At 50.2% G+C, this 15,479-nt stretch overlaps 1 protein-coding gene across 2 annotated transcripts in view; it reads right to left on the bottom strand.

Moving 5' to 3' along the window:
* Positions 1 to 354: 354 nt before the first annotated feature.
* UNC5D (unc-5 netrin receptor D) overlaps positions 355 to 15,479 on the bottom strand; it is a 90,967-nt gene continuing 75,842 nt past the window's right edge. For both annotated transcript variants that reach the window (XM_048287365.1, XM_048287366.1), the window contains exons 12-16: positions 14,924 to 15,151; positions 12,714 to 12,863; positions 10,016 to 10,180; positions 8,228 to 8,406; positions 355 to 6,839 (exon numbers count right to left, since the gene is read on the bottom strand). In XM_048287365.1, the coding sequence (XP_048143322.1) occupies positions 6,638 to 6,839; positions 8,228 to 8,406; positions 10,016 to 10,180; positions 12,714 to 12,863; positions 14,924 to 15,151 (924 nt within the window). In that variant the 3' untranslated portion in view covers positions 355 to 6,637. The remainder of the gene's footprint in view (positions 6,840 to 8,227; positions 8,407 to 10,015; positions 10,181 to 12,713; positions 12,864 to 14,923; positions 15,152 to 15,479) is intronic.

The following is a 15,479-nucleotide window of genomic DNA, read 5'->3' as shown; positions in this document are numbered from 1 at the left end:
AGTAAAATCTTGGCAGGAGATCCCGATTTATGGCACTTGTCCTGCGCCTCTGCTTTGCGTGCATTAACAACTCATTTTATTACGGCCCACTTAGGGTGAGGGCCGTGCCCAGGCTCCCATTTGTCACCCACGGAGGGTTGATGGTGTGACAGTGCTGGGGGTGCCCCAGAGCTTTGTCCCACCTTCAGTCTCTGGGATGGCCTGGGAAGGGTTTTGGGGGGCTGTTCTGAAAGGGAAATAAACTGAATTATTAAAACAAAAAAAACACCCCACCTCCAAACCTCCACGGAATCCAACGTTGCCAGTGCCGTGCCTTGTTTGATCCCAGCAGTGAAGGGACAGCAGGGTCAGATGTCAGTAAAAGACTCTTTATTCATAAATAGCCGATATCCATTATTCCCATCTGTACATTTCTCTCCAAAGGCCGGGGCCGTACAGGTCTGAAACTCTACAGAAACACCCAAACTGTCCAGTTTGACTTCTCCAGGACAATATAACACAGCTGGTTGGCATTACCAAATATATATATGTATATATATTTATATATGTACATGTGCTGAAAAAAGAAGCCAGTGCAGCCTTTTCCAAGGAGTCTTTCCCAAGTATCTCTACTGTACAACATTCAGAATTTACATTGATAGAACAAGGCACAGAAAGTGTGGTATGAAGCCAAGGCCATGCTTTTGATCCCGTGTTCTGTCTCCCTTCCCCACTCCTTCAGCTTCATCCTAAAGAAAGCATCCAAAGCTCTGCCCCCCTTCACCCTGAACACACCGAGCCTGGGGCATGGAGGGAGGCTCAGGTAGAGCAGCCAAGAACCAACCTTTTCACAACCTATTTGTTGCAAAAATAAAGGAGCAGAAGAGAAAAGAGGTCTCTCTAGAGGAATACTTGTGGGGTTTTTTTTTTGCTTTTTAGAAGTTATAGTTTGTGTTGGGTTAGGTTGAAGTTCCTCCTCCCGTTTTCACCTAAGAGCTGGTCCAAAGTTTTGGAAGTTGGAAATGCAATGGGAATTTTGTTATCTCTTGTCTGACACTGCTCAGAGTCTCACCAGGCTGACCAGCATCACACTTTACCACAGCCAGATCAACAGAAGGTGCACATTTAACGTTTTTGTACCCATTTATCAGCCGGGATCGGAGTCACAGTGGGAGGAATTTGACTGAGAGGTGGGAGGAGGCAGCTCTGCTCGCTCCCAAATCCCAGATTAGGTGATGCCAGTTTGCTGTTCCCAGATCCGTACCAGGAATCTGGATTTGTGAGCCCAGGGTTCGTGTGTGCCCCGTCCAGCTCGGTGAGGCACTGAGGGAGCCCTGAGGCTCAGCAGTGAGGGCTGGGGTTTGAAAGGGGAAAGGATGCAAAAAACTACAGCTTCACCTAAAAATATTCCTTCCCCAGTGCCCAAATGGGGAAACCTGAAGGGATTGCTTGAGGAGACATCCCAGCCATAGGTCAACATTCCCAATCCCAGTGTGGGGAACGGCAGGTGCTGGGTGTTTCACACTGCCAGACCCAAGTGTCGTCAGTCCTGGCAGGGTTTGGGAAGAACCATCCCTGTTCCTGGGGCAGATCCATGTCCTCCCCTCCCGCCATGCCAAGCTCGGTGCAGGACACCCTGAACTTCATGAAGTGCTACACATTTCCTGGGGCTGGACAGCGAGGCCTACGTACAGTGACGGGTGACACGGGTGACACGGGCTCCGCTCTGCACCAAGGGCTCGCGAGGCACACGGAGGGAGCAGCTGTGGGCAGAGCCATGGCCCTGTGGGCACAACCACGGCTCTGCTGGCACAACCACGGCTCTGCTGGCACAACCCCAGCTCTGCCGGCACAACCCCAGCCCCGTGGGTACCACCATGGCTCTGTGGGTACAACCACGGCCCTGTGAGTACCACCACAGCCCTGTGGGCACAACCGCAGCTCTGCGGGTACAACCATGGCCCTGTGGGCACAACCACAGCCCTGTGGGCACAACCATGGCTCTGCTGGCACAACCACAGCCCTGTGGGCACAACCACGGCCCTGTGGGCAGAACCACAGCTCTGCCAGCACAACCACGGCCCTGTGGGTACCACCACAGCCCTGTGGGCAGAACCGTGGCTCTGCTGGCACAACCACAGCCCTGTGGGCACAACCACGGCCCTGTGGGCACAACCACGGCCCTGTGGGCAGAACCGTGGCTCTGCTGGCACAACCACAGCTCTGCCGGCACAACCACGGCCCTGTGGGTACCACCACAGCCCTGTGGGCACAACCACAGCTCTGCAGGTACAACCACAGCTCTGCGGGTACAACCACGGCACTGCAGGCACAGCCATGGCTCTGCCGGCACAGCCATGGCCCTGTGGGCACACACCAGCCCAGGGACAGCTCAGCCCTGGCTGCAGGGCACAGTGGCTCCTGCTCTGGGCACCCTGTGGCATGAGGAGGGCACGCAGCCCACGAGTCCTGACCCTCCCTTGTAAAGCACAAACCAAGACAACTCCACAGCTCAGTTAAAGCAGCTTTTGCAACAGCTTGAGAACTACAGCCCCCCCAACCCCCCCAGTCCCAGACAAGAAACACCAGTAGAATCTGCACTATTCACCTCTAATACAAAAAATATAGTGGCAAATTCCTAGACATTTATTGGATTTTTGGACAGAACAGTGAACACGGATACGGACAGGTTCTCCTTCACTCGTGGCAGGAGCAGAGCAGCGGCTCTGCCTCCTGCCCTGCGGACACTGTCACCATCCATCGATGCTCCGAATGAGTCCTTAATCCTAGAGTGATTTATTTCTTTCTGTCTGTGTTGGAAACGAGGTTTTTGCTACCATTGCTGCTGGTATTGGCAATGAGGAAAGGCAAGACTGCGTTCCAGTTTAAAATGTAACCATTAGTCTGGAATGACTCACGGCACAGAAATACCTGGGAATGGGTCATGATCACCAGCACCTGCAGTGGCAGTGGGGGCTGCAGGAACCGTGTGGGTTAATTACTGGATTTGCTCAGGAATCCTTTCGGTAATTTTAACCAGACCATCATGAATGTCCAAGGAAGGACAGATTTGTGTTCCATGTGCTGTCACAGAAACCCCCCCGAGTCCAGGGAGGAGTTTCACCAAAGCTCATCCGAGCAATGAACAAGCCCTGGGAAACGCTCCACAGCAGGGGTAGCGTGGAACAGGCTCTGGGTGAGGGATGCTCACCTGCTCCTGCTGTGCCACAGGTGAGAGCTCCTTGGGGGAATCAGTCAAGGAGAGGCCAGAGAGGCAACCCTGGAGCTCATCCATGGCTGCCAAGGGCTTAAAATCTCATTTCCTGTTTTCCACTCCATTAATTACCAGCCAAGAACTAAGGCAGCTCTTCACTGCAATCTGTGTTTTACAGGCAGAAACAGCCTGGAGAAAGAAGATTCCGATGGTGACCAGGAGCCCAGCCCAGTCCCTCCCTTGTTTCACTCACCAGGGACCTGAGCTGCTCTGGAATTGATCAGTTATTGAATGTGATAAAACTCATACAGCACTGCCTTGCAAGTGGGGAAGAAGAATGGACTTGCAGTGTGGTGTGAATACGCTGGACCCTGCAAGATCCCTTTTTGGTGATTTATACTGAGTAAGTGTCCCTGAAAGCCAGCAGTGCCCAGGCCCAGCTGCAGCCAGAGATAAAACCAATGACAAAAGCAGTTCTCTGGATTTTGAGAGAATTCTGTTGGTATCTTTTCAGCCATGGCAATAATCCCAATAAAACTTCTGTGGGAGTGCAGGGCGGTATGAAATGGAAATGAGCTTTATGGTGCTGGCGGAGCTGGAAGTCATTTTTAAAATGCAACCATTAGTCTGGAATGACTCACGGCACAGAAATACCTGGGCAAAGTGCTCAGGAAGATGAAAATCTATTAAAGCAGATTCTTTGGTGATGTGAAATCAGAATGGCTCTTTCCTCTGAGCAGAGCCAGGGCAGCCACGTGGAATCTACAGGGGGTAAAATCACATTTCTCTTTCTTTTACTTCCTAGTTCGGGAAAATTGTTTTTCAAATATCGTAATTTATACAACAGAAGAAAGGAATGAATTTTTAATTTCTTGCCTCTAATCCTTTTCCTTTTGTAGAGGTGCTCCTCTACATCTGTGTGTTGGGTCAAATCATGTAAATATGTGCAACAGGTTTCCAAAAGGTCTTTTTAAGAGAAAGGGAGAAAGGAAATAAATATTTGGGGCATTTCTGGTCCATTTAAAGATATAAGAGCATCAAAACAGTCAGGAGTAGGAAGGAAAACTCGAGAGCTGTTGATATTCAGGTTCTCAAAGAGTGAGATCAGCAACAGAGAACTGCTTTAGCCAAAGGGAAGGAAAACCAGGGAGCAAAACCTAAAGGGCAAAATCCAAGTGAGCCCTGCCCCAGGCCACGAGGAAACAGTTTCCTTCTGGCATGGTCCAGTTTGGACATTTATTCCCTTTCAGGACATGAACTCCATGGGATTGTCGGTGGAACTGGGATTCCAGTGCAGGGCTGGGGTCCCTCCGAGCTGAGCTTTGGGGGACCAGCCCAGGCTGGGCTCTGCTCCCACCAGAGCTGGGTGTCCTGCACTGGGAGGGTCTCCAGAGCTCCCAAGGCTTGACAGAACCCCTGGGTGTTCCCTGGGGAGAAGATGGGAGGGCTGAGCTCACAGGAGCTCCTTGGGGCCCGGGATGTCAGGGGAGCTCCCAGGGGTTTGGAAAACAGAGCAGGAGGATGCAGCTCTCGGGAATGGCCCTGCAGCACCTGCAGGCCTGGCTGGGGCTCTGCTGGGGGACCCAGCCCCAGCCTGCTCAAGAACCAGAGCTGATCTGAGGCGCTGAGAACAAATTCCCTGCTGGAGACAGTCTGGGGCCGGTTTCCCCGACAACGGCAGCTCACAGACACTGCCGCTTTTCCCTGGATGCCATTCCTTATTTTGTTTTTTCTAATGCCTGACATTTTGTCCAACGAAGAACAGGTTTCTGAGGAGGAGGACTGGCAGTCACTGGAAATATAATTCCAGCCCAGCGAGGAGCATGTGCTGCTAAAAGCAGTGACAGCTTGCTGCCGGCTCTGCCGGTATTTCTGTCTGCCCCTCAATCTGCTGGCAGCCGCCGCGCTGCCCCTGCACGCAGGAGCTCCTGCCAGGCTGCGGGAGACGCTGAGCTGCAGGAAATGTTTGCACAGGTCTCAGGATTCCCAAGTCTCAGGATTCCCAAGTCTCAGGGTATTTCTGAGCTGGGAGAGCAGCGACATTTGCAAGTTCAGAGCAGCAGGAGCCAGGAGAGAGTTGTGGTGGTTGTTGTTGTTGTTGTTGAGGTTTTCACACTGCAATCCCGGGTGAAGGAATAGTTCCAGACTGGACCTGCCCTGTTGTGCTGCTCTCTCACGAGGCTAAAAAAGCCCCCAAATCCTTGTTTTCAGTTTCCTGCATTTCCACAAAGCTCCCAAAGCCTCATTTCTGTTCCTGCTTTCTCCTGGCTGTGCCCCTGGCAGCCACACGAATTGGTGAAGGATGTGGGTGAAAAGAATGGTCAAAATAATGGTGAGATTTGGCTCAGTACCAGCTCCACCAGGCCCTCGCTCACAGTGACAGCTCTTTTTGGTTTGGGTGAAGTCAGAAATCATATTTGTATGGAACGGATAAAAATGAGGCGAATTCTCTGGTTAGGCTCTGATTTTGGTGGTGAATTTGTAACTAAACCAAGTGTAACACAGCCAGCTCTGGATCCTGTGAAATTCCCGAAATGTGCAACAGAATCAAGGCCAGTGTTGGCAGTGCCATGTGGGGTTTGTGGTTTCAGTCTGAAACCAAACCAAAACGAAGCTGTGCTGATTGCCTTCACCTTTCCTTAGCTCAGCCCCAGAGCATGAAGTAATAAAAATAAATGTCTCAACTCGCTAAAACAGGGCTGGAAATTTCCCGTGTGTTATTTGGTTATTTAAATCCACCCCCAAAGACAGTTTTTGACTAAGAAAGTTTGCAGACGTAGAAAATTAGAAAATTCCTCTTGCGTGTGCACACCCCCCAGTCTCAGGGAGAAGGGGTTCGTTCTGTCATTTTGGTAACAGGGCAGGCAGCAAAGCTCTGCAGCAAACATACATTCATTAAGGGACTAAATTTTTCAAAGAAATTATTTGGAATACACATGATATAATTATGAGATCTTCTAATTCCTCAAACATCCGAACAGGATAAGGCCAAATTTTCAGTTTTCCTGTAGCAGACATAAAGTGACAATGTGATGGGATTTTAAACCACTCTCGAAGTGAGAAACCTTTTAACCGGGGTTAACCTCCAGTGGCTCTAAATATCCAACATCATTTGTTGATTTTCACTAGGCATTACATTGACATGACTGGTTCCTAAATACACGATAACATTTACCTCTTATGGCTCTGTGTCCCTCTCCTTCCTGCCCCGGGGCTGGCAGAAGTGCAGCTTTGTTCGGGACACCAAAAGACGGATTTTAAGTGGAGGAGGACAGGGAGAATCTCATTTTCCTGATCACCAGAGGATTTTTAGCAGGGCTGCTTCTGCTCCTCCCACTGCCACTGCTGTGTGGGGTGAGTCCATCCCCACGGGGCACAAACCCTCCTGTCCCCTGCCCCAGTGTCAGAGCCGGGCTGGCCGCGCGTCCTGGGGGTACAGAGGGACTAAAGCCCGTTCCTGCTGGAGGGGAACTCGGGCTCCTCGAGCTCGGGCTCTGCCACGTCTGAGACTTTGGAGTGTGTCCTTCCTATCTCCTCCAGGGCGCAGGCCAGCGAGTCCAGGTCCCCGTCGTGCTGGTGCCGCGCCTCCCACAGGTCCAGGATGACAGCGGAGGGGCTGCTCTGGGTGGCAAAGAACGAGAGATTCCTGCAGGGAAGGAGGGAAAAAGCATGAGGAGCAGCCCGGGCTGCAGCTGCACCCTGTGCCCACACTGGGAAAATAAAAATCCTCCAGCAGAGCTGGGGGGATGAGCTGAGGAGCCCCCCAGTGTGGTGGTTCCTCACATGGCACCTGCCCAGCCCAGCACAAGGACCATGACCACGAGCCTGGGGTGGTTCCTCACGTGGCACCTGCCCAGCCCAGCACAAGGACAGTGACCACGAGCCTGGGGTCGTTCCTCACGTGGCACCTGCCCAGCCCAGCACAAGGACAGTGACCACGAGCCCAGGGTGGTTCCTCACGTGGCACCTGCCCAGCCCAGCACAAGGACAGTGACCACGAGCCTGGGGTCGTTCCTCACGTGGCACCTGCCCAGCCCAGCACAAGGACAGTGACCACGAGCCTGGGGTCGTTCCTCACGTGGCACCTGCCCAGCCCAGCACAAGGACAGTGAGCCCGGGGTGTCCCCAGGCCCAGCAGTGCTGCCCTCGGGATGGGCAAACAAATCTGCTTCTGGGAAGCATCTCTGGGAAATGCAGCAGGGATTGGACAGGGAGAGGGATTCTGTAACAGCAGTTGATGCCTGTGGTCATGCAAAGACACACCACCTTTCATCTGGGATTTTCTGTTTTGTTAATGAGCAATTTTCAGGACCCTGCAGGGGTGATTTGCACAGAATTCAGTAAAACAAAAATGTTTATCCAAAGCTGTTTTTCCTTTGGCTCAGATGTGGTTTATTGAGGTTCCCATGCAAAGCAAGAAACCAATGGAAAGTTACTTTGCTTGATTTAAGTATTCCTCTGCTCCCCTGGGAACACATTCATCGAGTTTGTGACAATCAGAAAATATTTTGTGAGGGAGCTGCCTCCACCGATTTAATTTAGCCAAGCGGAAAAAGCAAAGTAAGAAGTAAATTGGTTTTTACAGCATCTTTCAGTTTTAATAATCATATTATTATTACTCCTAACAGTAGAGCATGACTCTCTCTTTCAAAAATGTCTTTTCCTTAAAAAAGAAAAAATCTGCAGGATTCATTTTGGAATAGGAAATGCACCCATGAGAGCCAAGGGGATTTGTCTGGGGGAACGTGCAGCCTCCTAAGTGCTTTGAACACCTGTTTCCATGATGGACAAAATCCTTCTGCAGCCTTGGACTCCTGAGGGTGGACAGAAAAATGCCCAGCCCAGGACAAGGAGCTGACAGCTCCCAGCAGCTGCTCACAAAGGAAATGAGGAGTGACCCCCACTCAGTCCTGAGAGCCCTTAATTCCCCACCCACACCCCTGGCACCAGCGAACAAACAAACACACCACCCCCTGCACAGTGACTAATTCCCACTTCAGGTGCAAAGTCCCGCTGCCAGGGCCCTGCCATCACCTGTTGATGCTGTTTTTCTGGGCCAGCATCTGCCAGTCCTTGCCCTTGGCGCTGGGGGCGTCGAAGGTGGCGCAGATCCGCTGCCGGATCGAGTGCGGGATCTTGAAGGCCTTGGGGCCCAGCTGGGCGGGGAAGTTGCTGTCCTCGTGTGCAAAGAAGGTGATGTTCTCCCTCTCAGTCTGCAGGGAACAGGAAAGCAAAGCAGGTAAAGGAAGAATCAAACCTGGGCCTCAGATTCCTCCTGTGGCTTGAATTGATACCAGAAAATGACAGAGCTAAGAGGTGCTCTTGTGATTTGGGAGAACATCACAAGGACTTCTGCATAAAAACCTTTAAAAGTGTTATTTTCCTTCTATGAGTTTTCTCTTTTGGTTATCTTTGTGTTGCAGAGCAGTGCTGGGTTTCTAAATCTTCAAGTGCTTAAGCCTGAAACATGGACACACAAATTTGTCTTTGTTTCTTTGTTTGTTTGGGTTTTTATAAACACCTGAATTCCGTAAGCACCTCAGCTCTCCCACCCTCCCTGAAATCCAGGTCCTTTGTAGATCTTTTCCACCAGTCTTGCATAACACGAGTCAAATTTCAGTGCATTACTCATCCGAGAGTGACACAGCATCAATATTAACCCACAGTGATGGCGCAGCCTCTTCATCCAACATTTCTGACACATCCCCAGGGCCAGCCAGGCCCAGCAATGGTGCTGCAGCTCCACCCCGGGCTCTGGCTGCTCCTGTTCCATATTCAGAGCGGGAGATGCTCCTGCCCTGCACGTGTGAGATAAGCACAGCGACCCGGGCGCTCCGGGCATTGTCACACAAGGAGCAGCTCCGGGGGGGAGGTGTCACTTATAGATTTATTTTGCAGTCAAATTATCCTCCCTCTACAATCACTGCTGGAGATAGGCATGAGAAAAGCTTCCACACCAGCAAATCTGTTTGAAGGCAGAGCTGGAACATGCTCTGGGGACTTGTGTACAGACAGGGCCCTTAAAAACACAGCAGAGAGGGGAAACATGGCAGCAGCAGCAGCACAGGCTGGAGATACAGAGAGAGTGGCAGAGGGGTTTTATGAAATGACAAAAAAGGAGTGGAAAAACACTCGGCCAGTTCTGAGGAGTTTTTATACAGGATGATGTCTGTGCTGCTCTTGCCCAGCTGCTGCACTCCCTGCACGGAGCATTTCTGGGTGCAGAGCTCTAATCCAGAGGTATTAATCTGGATTAATCAACAAAGATGCTCAATAATCTAAAAAAAAATGAAGCTGCTGAAGTTCTTGTTGCTGTGGGACGGACCAGCAGCTTGCTCAGCTGTGGGTTTGATCTTTTTTAGCTGTGAGCAGGGCCCAGGCCCCATGAGACACGGTTTGTACCCAACCCTCAGTGCTCTGCAAGAGCTTCTTGCTAGAAAACCGCAACCACCAATCCAAACAATAAATTATTAAATTATTGATAAATTATCATTAGTGCTGTAAAGTCTCTGTGCCTTGATTTCTGCTGGAAATGGGATCTGCAAGGCTTTAAAGACTGGTTACAGCTTTGAGCAAAAACTACACAGGGAAGGGACAAAAATGGGGATGGAACCAGGGCCCAGGGAGGCTGTGGCCCATCCCTGGAAGGGTCCAAGGGGCTTGGATCAACCTGGGATGGAGGAAGGTGGCCCTGCCCATGGTAGGGGTGGGACTGGATGTGCTTTAAGGTCCTTCCACCCTAGCCCAGCCCAGCCCAGCCCATTCCAGGATTCTGTTCTGTGACCCTCTCGCCCTACAAAACAGGGGGTGCCGGAGCTTTACCTCGAGGACGGAGGTCTGGATGTGCAGCAGCTGCTCGTGGCCCTGCAGCTGCCGGACGCACACCTTGCAGCACAGCTGGGTGGTGGCGGGGCTGAAGCGCTCCAGGGAGAAGGCGCCGAGCAGGGGCCGGGGGCTGCCACGCCACACGCGGGAGAACGGCACCTCCTGGGGAACGGGCACAGCGTCAGGGCCGGGGGACGCGAGGGGAAAACACCCACCCACATCCTGCCCTGCTGGGGCGAGCTCAGGAACGTCCTCTCCGGCTCCGAGCAGCACAAAGCCAGTACGTGACAATTCCATTCACAAACACCAAGATTTTGCAGTGACCGGGAGCTCAGGGTTCATCCAGGGGAACAAGTGATGGGAAACTCTCAAAAAAGATGCTTAAAAACTCTTAAAAAGGAAGGGTTTCACTTCCTCCCCCTTGCCAGGATCAGGAGTCCTCTCTGTGTCTCCTTGGAATCACCCTGTACACAGAATCCAAGGAAAGGAACTTCCCACCAAGAGCTGCCCTGGCCCTGCCACCCTCCCCTTCTCCCCACAGCTCCCTGCCTGTGCCCAGCCCCAGGCTGGATCCCGAGCTGGGAACAGCAGTAGTAGCGAGATACTCACAGCATTAAAGGAAACATTAGAAAAATGTTAGAAGTGGAGCAACTGTAATTAGATTTTTTTCAGGGTAATCATCTCTGCTTTCACTCTGAGTAGAAGAATCACTCAGCTGAAAGGAGTTGTGTGAAACAATACAGAGCAGCCACGTGTGGTGCAACAATGAGTGGTTGGAGTATTCCAGAAACGCTCCCAGCTCCATCCTGCCTTTATAATGAAGCTCCTTGCAGACAGAGGGGCCGTAAATCATCTCATGGCCCCAGGCAGAGCTGGATGCTCCAGGAGACGCGGGATGGGAGGCAAACAGCTGCTCTGAGCGCCCAGAGGTGCCTGCCCAGCTCTGTGCCATGCCCATCCCTGCCTCTGCTGCTGCACCACCCACAGCTTCTGAGGGATCCCCGGTGGGAAGGGAGCCAAGCTCTGGGCAGCTGCTCCTGCCAGGCCAGGACAAACACAGGCTCTGAGCGGAGTCTGGAGGAATCCTGGTGCCACCTGCCACCAGCTGCCTTCCAGCCAGCTCCTCCGCGTGATTTATTCATCTGCTCCGGCCTTCGAGCAGCATCGCTGCTTGTCTGAGACATCATTTCCATAAATCTTCCCTCCCCACACTGCCCGTGGCAGTTTTGTTGGTGGACCAGAGACATTCCTGGAACAGGCTGTGTTCAGTTGTTCCTGCCAGGCAGCACAAGCAGCTGCTCTCACAGGGTGGGACGTAGGAGAGGAACCCAGGGAACACTGGAAGAAACTCCACGTGCAAAAATAGATTCTTTTCTCTATAAAGAGGCTGGAAGCAAACCAGAGCTGTCACCAGACTTTTCACTGCGAGGGAAGCACAGAGCCAGGGGAGGTTCTGCAGCTCCTCTCAGGAACAATGATTGTGTTTCTGAGCTGCCCAAGCCATCCCAATTACGCTCGGTTATAAAATGTAAATATTCCTTTGGGTCGGGGCAGCCCCGGGTCAGCCCATTCTGGCAGCAGAGGTTTTGCACAGGCTTTTTTCCAGCCCTGAGTCCCTGCTCTGATCAGGCTCTAAATGGCACTTGGAGGTTGAATTCCAGACATTTATTCTTCATGTTTGGACAAGGGATTAAGAGACAATAAATTAATCAAAGTATGGAGCTCCGTAATCTGCTGGGAGCAGAACTGAATTTGTTGCATTAGGAGGAAACTCCTCTGATCTGATTTATTTTGGGGCACACACTGGCAGGTCCTCACTGTAGAACTGGGGCATCCTAATCCTGCTCAGTTTGGCTTTTAAAATACAGGTAAGAGAGGAGAACAAATGAAACACTCAAAAGCTCTTCTCCCTAAGAAGCTGAAAAGGATTTCTTTCTTCATTTCTGAAGTTGTAGCCCAAATTCTCCCCACGTTGTTAACAAGGAGAGGCTTCCTCTGGCTGTGGGTCTGTGTTTGTAACTTTCAGAGCCCACTGCCCTCATGTTTTGGAGAACGTGGCAACACATTTAAAACAGGGTTTTTGCCAAAATCCTGGAGGATGGATAATTGTCTCCCTGCCTCTGGGAGAAGGGAGATTGTGCATTTTAATTGAGTGCTGTATGTTAAAACCAGCCCACTCCATGTGCCAGCACATTCCTTAGGATTTCCAGTCACCAAAATCCTTGGAAATTCTTCTTTTGTTTTGATTTTTTCCTTTCTGGTTTTCAACAGCCTCTTTAATTAACGGAGAAGAGAAAAAACCAATTTGCTGCTCTTCAGTTCTAATTCTTGGTCTCTGCATGCTGTGATTTGAACTCGTGGTTACATTTACATGTCATTTTTAGCCATATTTCCATAGTTATGTCAAAACTGGAATGACAGATATTAGAAACATCTTGAGGAGTGGTTAAGTTTGAACAGGAATATTTGCCTTCTGTTGGAGGCAACAGAAATGAGGGAAAGCACAAGCATTTCTGTAAAATGACAAATTTACAGCGTTCTGTTATAAACGAAATCTGTGTTTGTCAAAATCAAGAGGCAACATGTTTTTGTTAAATGCTCGGGAGATTTAAAGCCGTTTAAATAAAAGGAACCTCGGTCTCCTTTGGGTTCTGCCCACCCCAGTGCAGAGGGAAGCAGGTGAAATGCCAGGTACCTGACACGCCGTGAAGGGTTTGATCCTCCACAGGAAGGGAGGGACGTCCAGCACTGAGATCTGGAGGCTGCAGGTGTTGCCTTTAAAATGCAAAAGTTTGGGCTCCTCCAGCAATTGCCCTCCTTGGAGTCTTTCATCTGAAACCACTTCCTGCAAGGGAGGAGGAGGAGAGAATGTTTTCAGTATAGGAACAAACCCCAAATCTATTAAAAATCCCTCTCTGTGGAGGTTCCTGGTTCCCCCCAGTGCTGGATACAGCAGAGGAGTTTCTCTCGTGGGCAGCTGATGGGGTTGATCTTTGTATTTCCTAAAAGGCTGGGTTTGGGTCTGGGCACTGCCAGCCCCATTTCTGGACAGATAATGGTGGTTGGGACACTGAATTTTTGGCTGTCTCCCCACTCCAACACCCCCAGTGCAGCCCAGCACAGCTGGACCCCAAGCAGCTTTGCTGAGAAACTTCTCTCAAGGCTTTACAGAGCCCTCAAACACTTCAGGTGAAATCGTTCAGTTCCATTTCCCGTCTCCGGGGCACTTTCAGAATCTCTGGACAAGACCCTGAGCAGTCTGAAGGGCAGACTCTGGGCAGGGCTGTGCACTACAGCCCTCCAGAGCTCTGTTCCAAGCGACATTTTTATGTAATTCTGTGAATTTAAAACGTAATGGCAGAAAAAAAATCACCCCTGCCTGTACTTAAGCAATGTTTGTTCCTGTGCTGTTGCAGTAAAAACACCAGTGAGGAAGGAGAGGTTGCAGAAGTCTTTAAAAATCAGCAGGCAAGCAGCCCTTCCAAATTACCTCTCTTAATCCACACAAATTATATAAAATCGGTGTCCATCTGAGGGGTTTAGTGCTTGTCAGGACCAGAGTCATCGTTAGAGGAGCTCCTGGAATCGTTGTGACCTTCTGGAAATTCAGTGCTCGAGCTCTCTGAAACTGCACTAATGGATTTCTATTAGAAACCAATTTTCACAGGCATTTGGTCTGGTTTAACTCCTGGCAGTTGGGTTCATATGAAGGAAGGAACTGGGAGACTTCAGGTTTTGGTTTCCAGCCACAAAGGGAGCAGATTATTTCTTAACTATTCTCAGAATTCCTGGAGCATGCTGGGTGTTTTTGAATGCTCTGGAAGTGCTGCTCTGCCTTCAGCGACACTCGTGGGCTGGGGCTCCTCCCACAGCAGCAGCATTTGGGCAAAGGCAAAACACAAAGGACTTGGGTCTCTCAAGTTTTCAGAGCCAGGAGTTTCCCAGCACACCCAGGACTTCATAAAGGGCCACGTCAGCTGCTGAAGAAGCAAGGAGAGTTTTCACACAGGGAAAAAGTGAAAAATAATGACTTTTGTCTCTTTATATAAACCTGCACTGTGCAGGATTAACTGTCAAACGCAACTTGGCAACCCCAACTCCGATATTTTATCCAAAAAACTCTGTGTTCTTCATGTTCCCCACTAATATTGACTTGCTTTTGAGGGCTGTACCATTCCATGAATGCAGAGTTGTCTCAGTATCTACAAACACCCCGCTCTCGCTCCTGGGAACGCAGAGAACTGGTAATTATTCTTCTGATCATTTCCTCCAGACCCATCAGGAAGACACCGGTACCCACTAATTGTCTAAGTGTTATAAAGAGGATAATTACAAAGCCATTGTGAGCCTCTAACAATCCTTTTGGTGCCTTGGCTTTTATTAGAAGCACAGAGGCAGCAGCGTGTGCTTCAGTCAGAGTTGTGTTTCCACTCCTGTGCGACGGGAAGAGGAAGGTAAAATTCATCTCCCAACAGTTTGCATTTCAGTTCCCCAAAGAAAAGCATTTTGTTAAAGCTTCTGAGTTTACCAAAAGCCAGCGAATGTCATTATTTTGTCCTGGAACACGGCGCAGGAAAATCATTTCAGTTGCCACGTGGGGATTGGTTTGGGTTTTTTTTCTTACAGGAAATGCAGGATAATTCAATTTTTGTAAATCAGGGCTGGGTGAGTTTGGGCAGCTGAGAAGATGGCAAAAAATGACAAAAGAGTTCGGCTACCTTAAAGCTCTCCATGTAAATCCAGAACTGCAGGAAAATTAAGGGAATTATTCTAATGGTGCAGCAGTGGCTTAAAAAATGCAATATTCTCATTGGGTTAAGTTTGGGGCTGCCCAGGGAGTAAAAGGATGTCAGCATTTTATGGAAAAAGAAACAAAGCCCAGAGGAGCAAAGTGAAGCCATTTACCTGGAACGCACAAGGGGTGTTATCCATACAATAAACCCTCAGATTGTAATCCAGAGAATTGCAAGACAGGCAGCCAAAAACGGCGACTTTCAGCTGTCGAACGGCGCAGTCAGAGATGGGTTCCCCAATTAGGGCATAAGTTCCAAAGCTGTTTAAGAGAATGTGACAGGCATAAGGATCCAACAGGCAGTAGCAAGAAGTAGTTTCCTCTTCCACAGACATCACTTCCTGCAAAATGAAATTCAGGTTTAAAAAGAATAAAGCGAAGTCGAATCAATAGGCCTCGACAATAGGAGTCATGGCTTTAGTTCTTTATTTATATTCAACTGGAATGCAGAGTGTTGCTGAGAGCCAGGCTGCACTTGGGGAAAGGGAGAAGGGGGACTGCTTCCCTGGGTGAATATTCCCAATTTAGCCCTGAGTCAGCAGGAGGATTTATGGCCATGCCCTGTGCAGAGCTCGGTGTGTACTACGATAACAATGATGATGCGTAAGCAATTCTAGCGGCTTTTTTCAAGTGCTCTTGACTTCCTGGCTAATTTTTTCCCCCAATCCC

Source organism: Corvus hawaiiensis, chromosome 27, assembly GCF_020740725.1.
Source record: "Corvus hawaiiensis isolate bCorHaw1 chromosome 27, bCorHaw1.pri.cur, whole genome shotgun sequence".
Classification (NCBI taxonomy): domain Eukaryota; kingdom Metazoa; phylum Chordata; class Aves; order Passeriformes; family Corvidae; genus Corvus; species Corvus hawaiiensis.
This window is presented reverse-complemented; position numbering and strand designations above follow the sequence as displayed.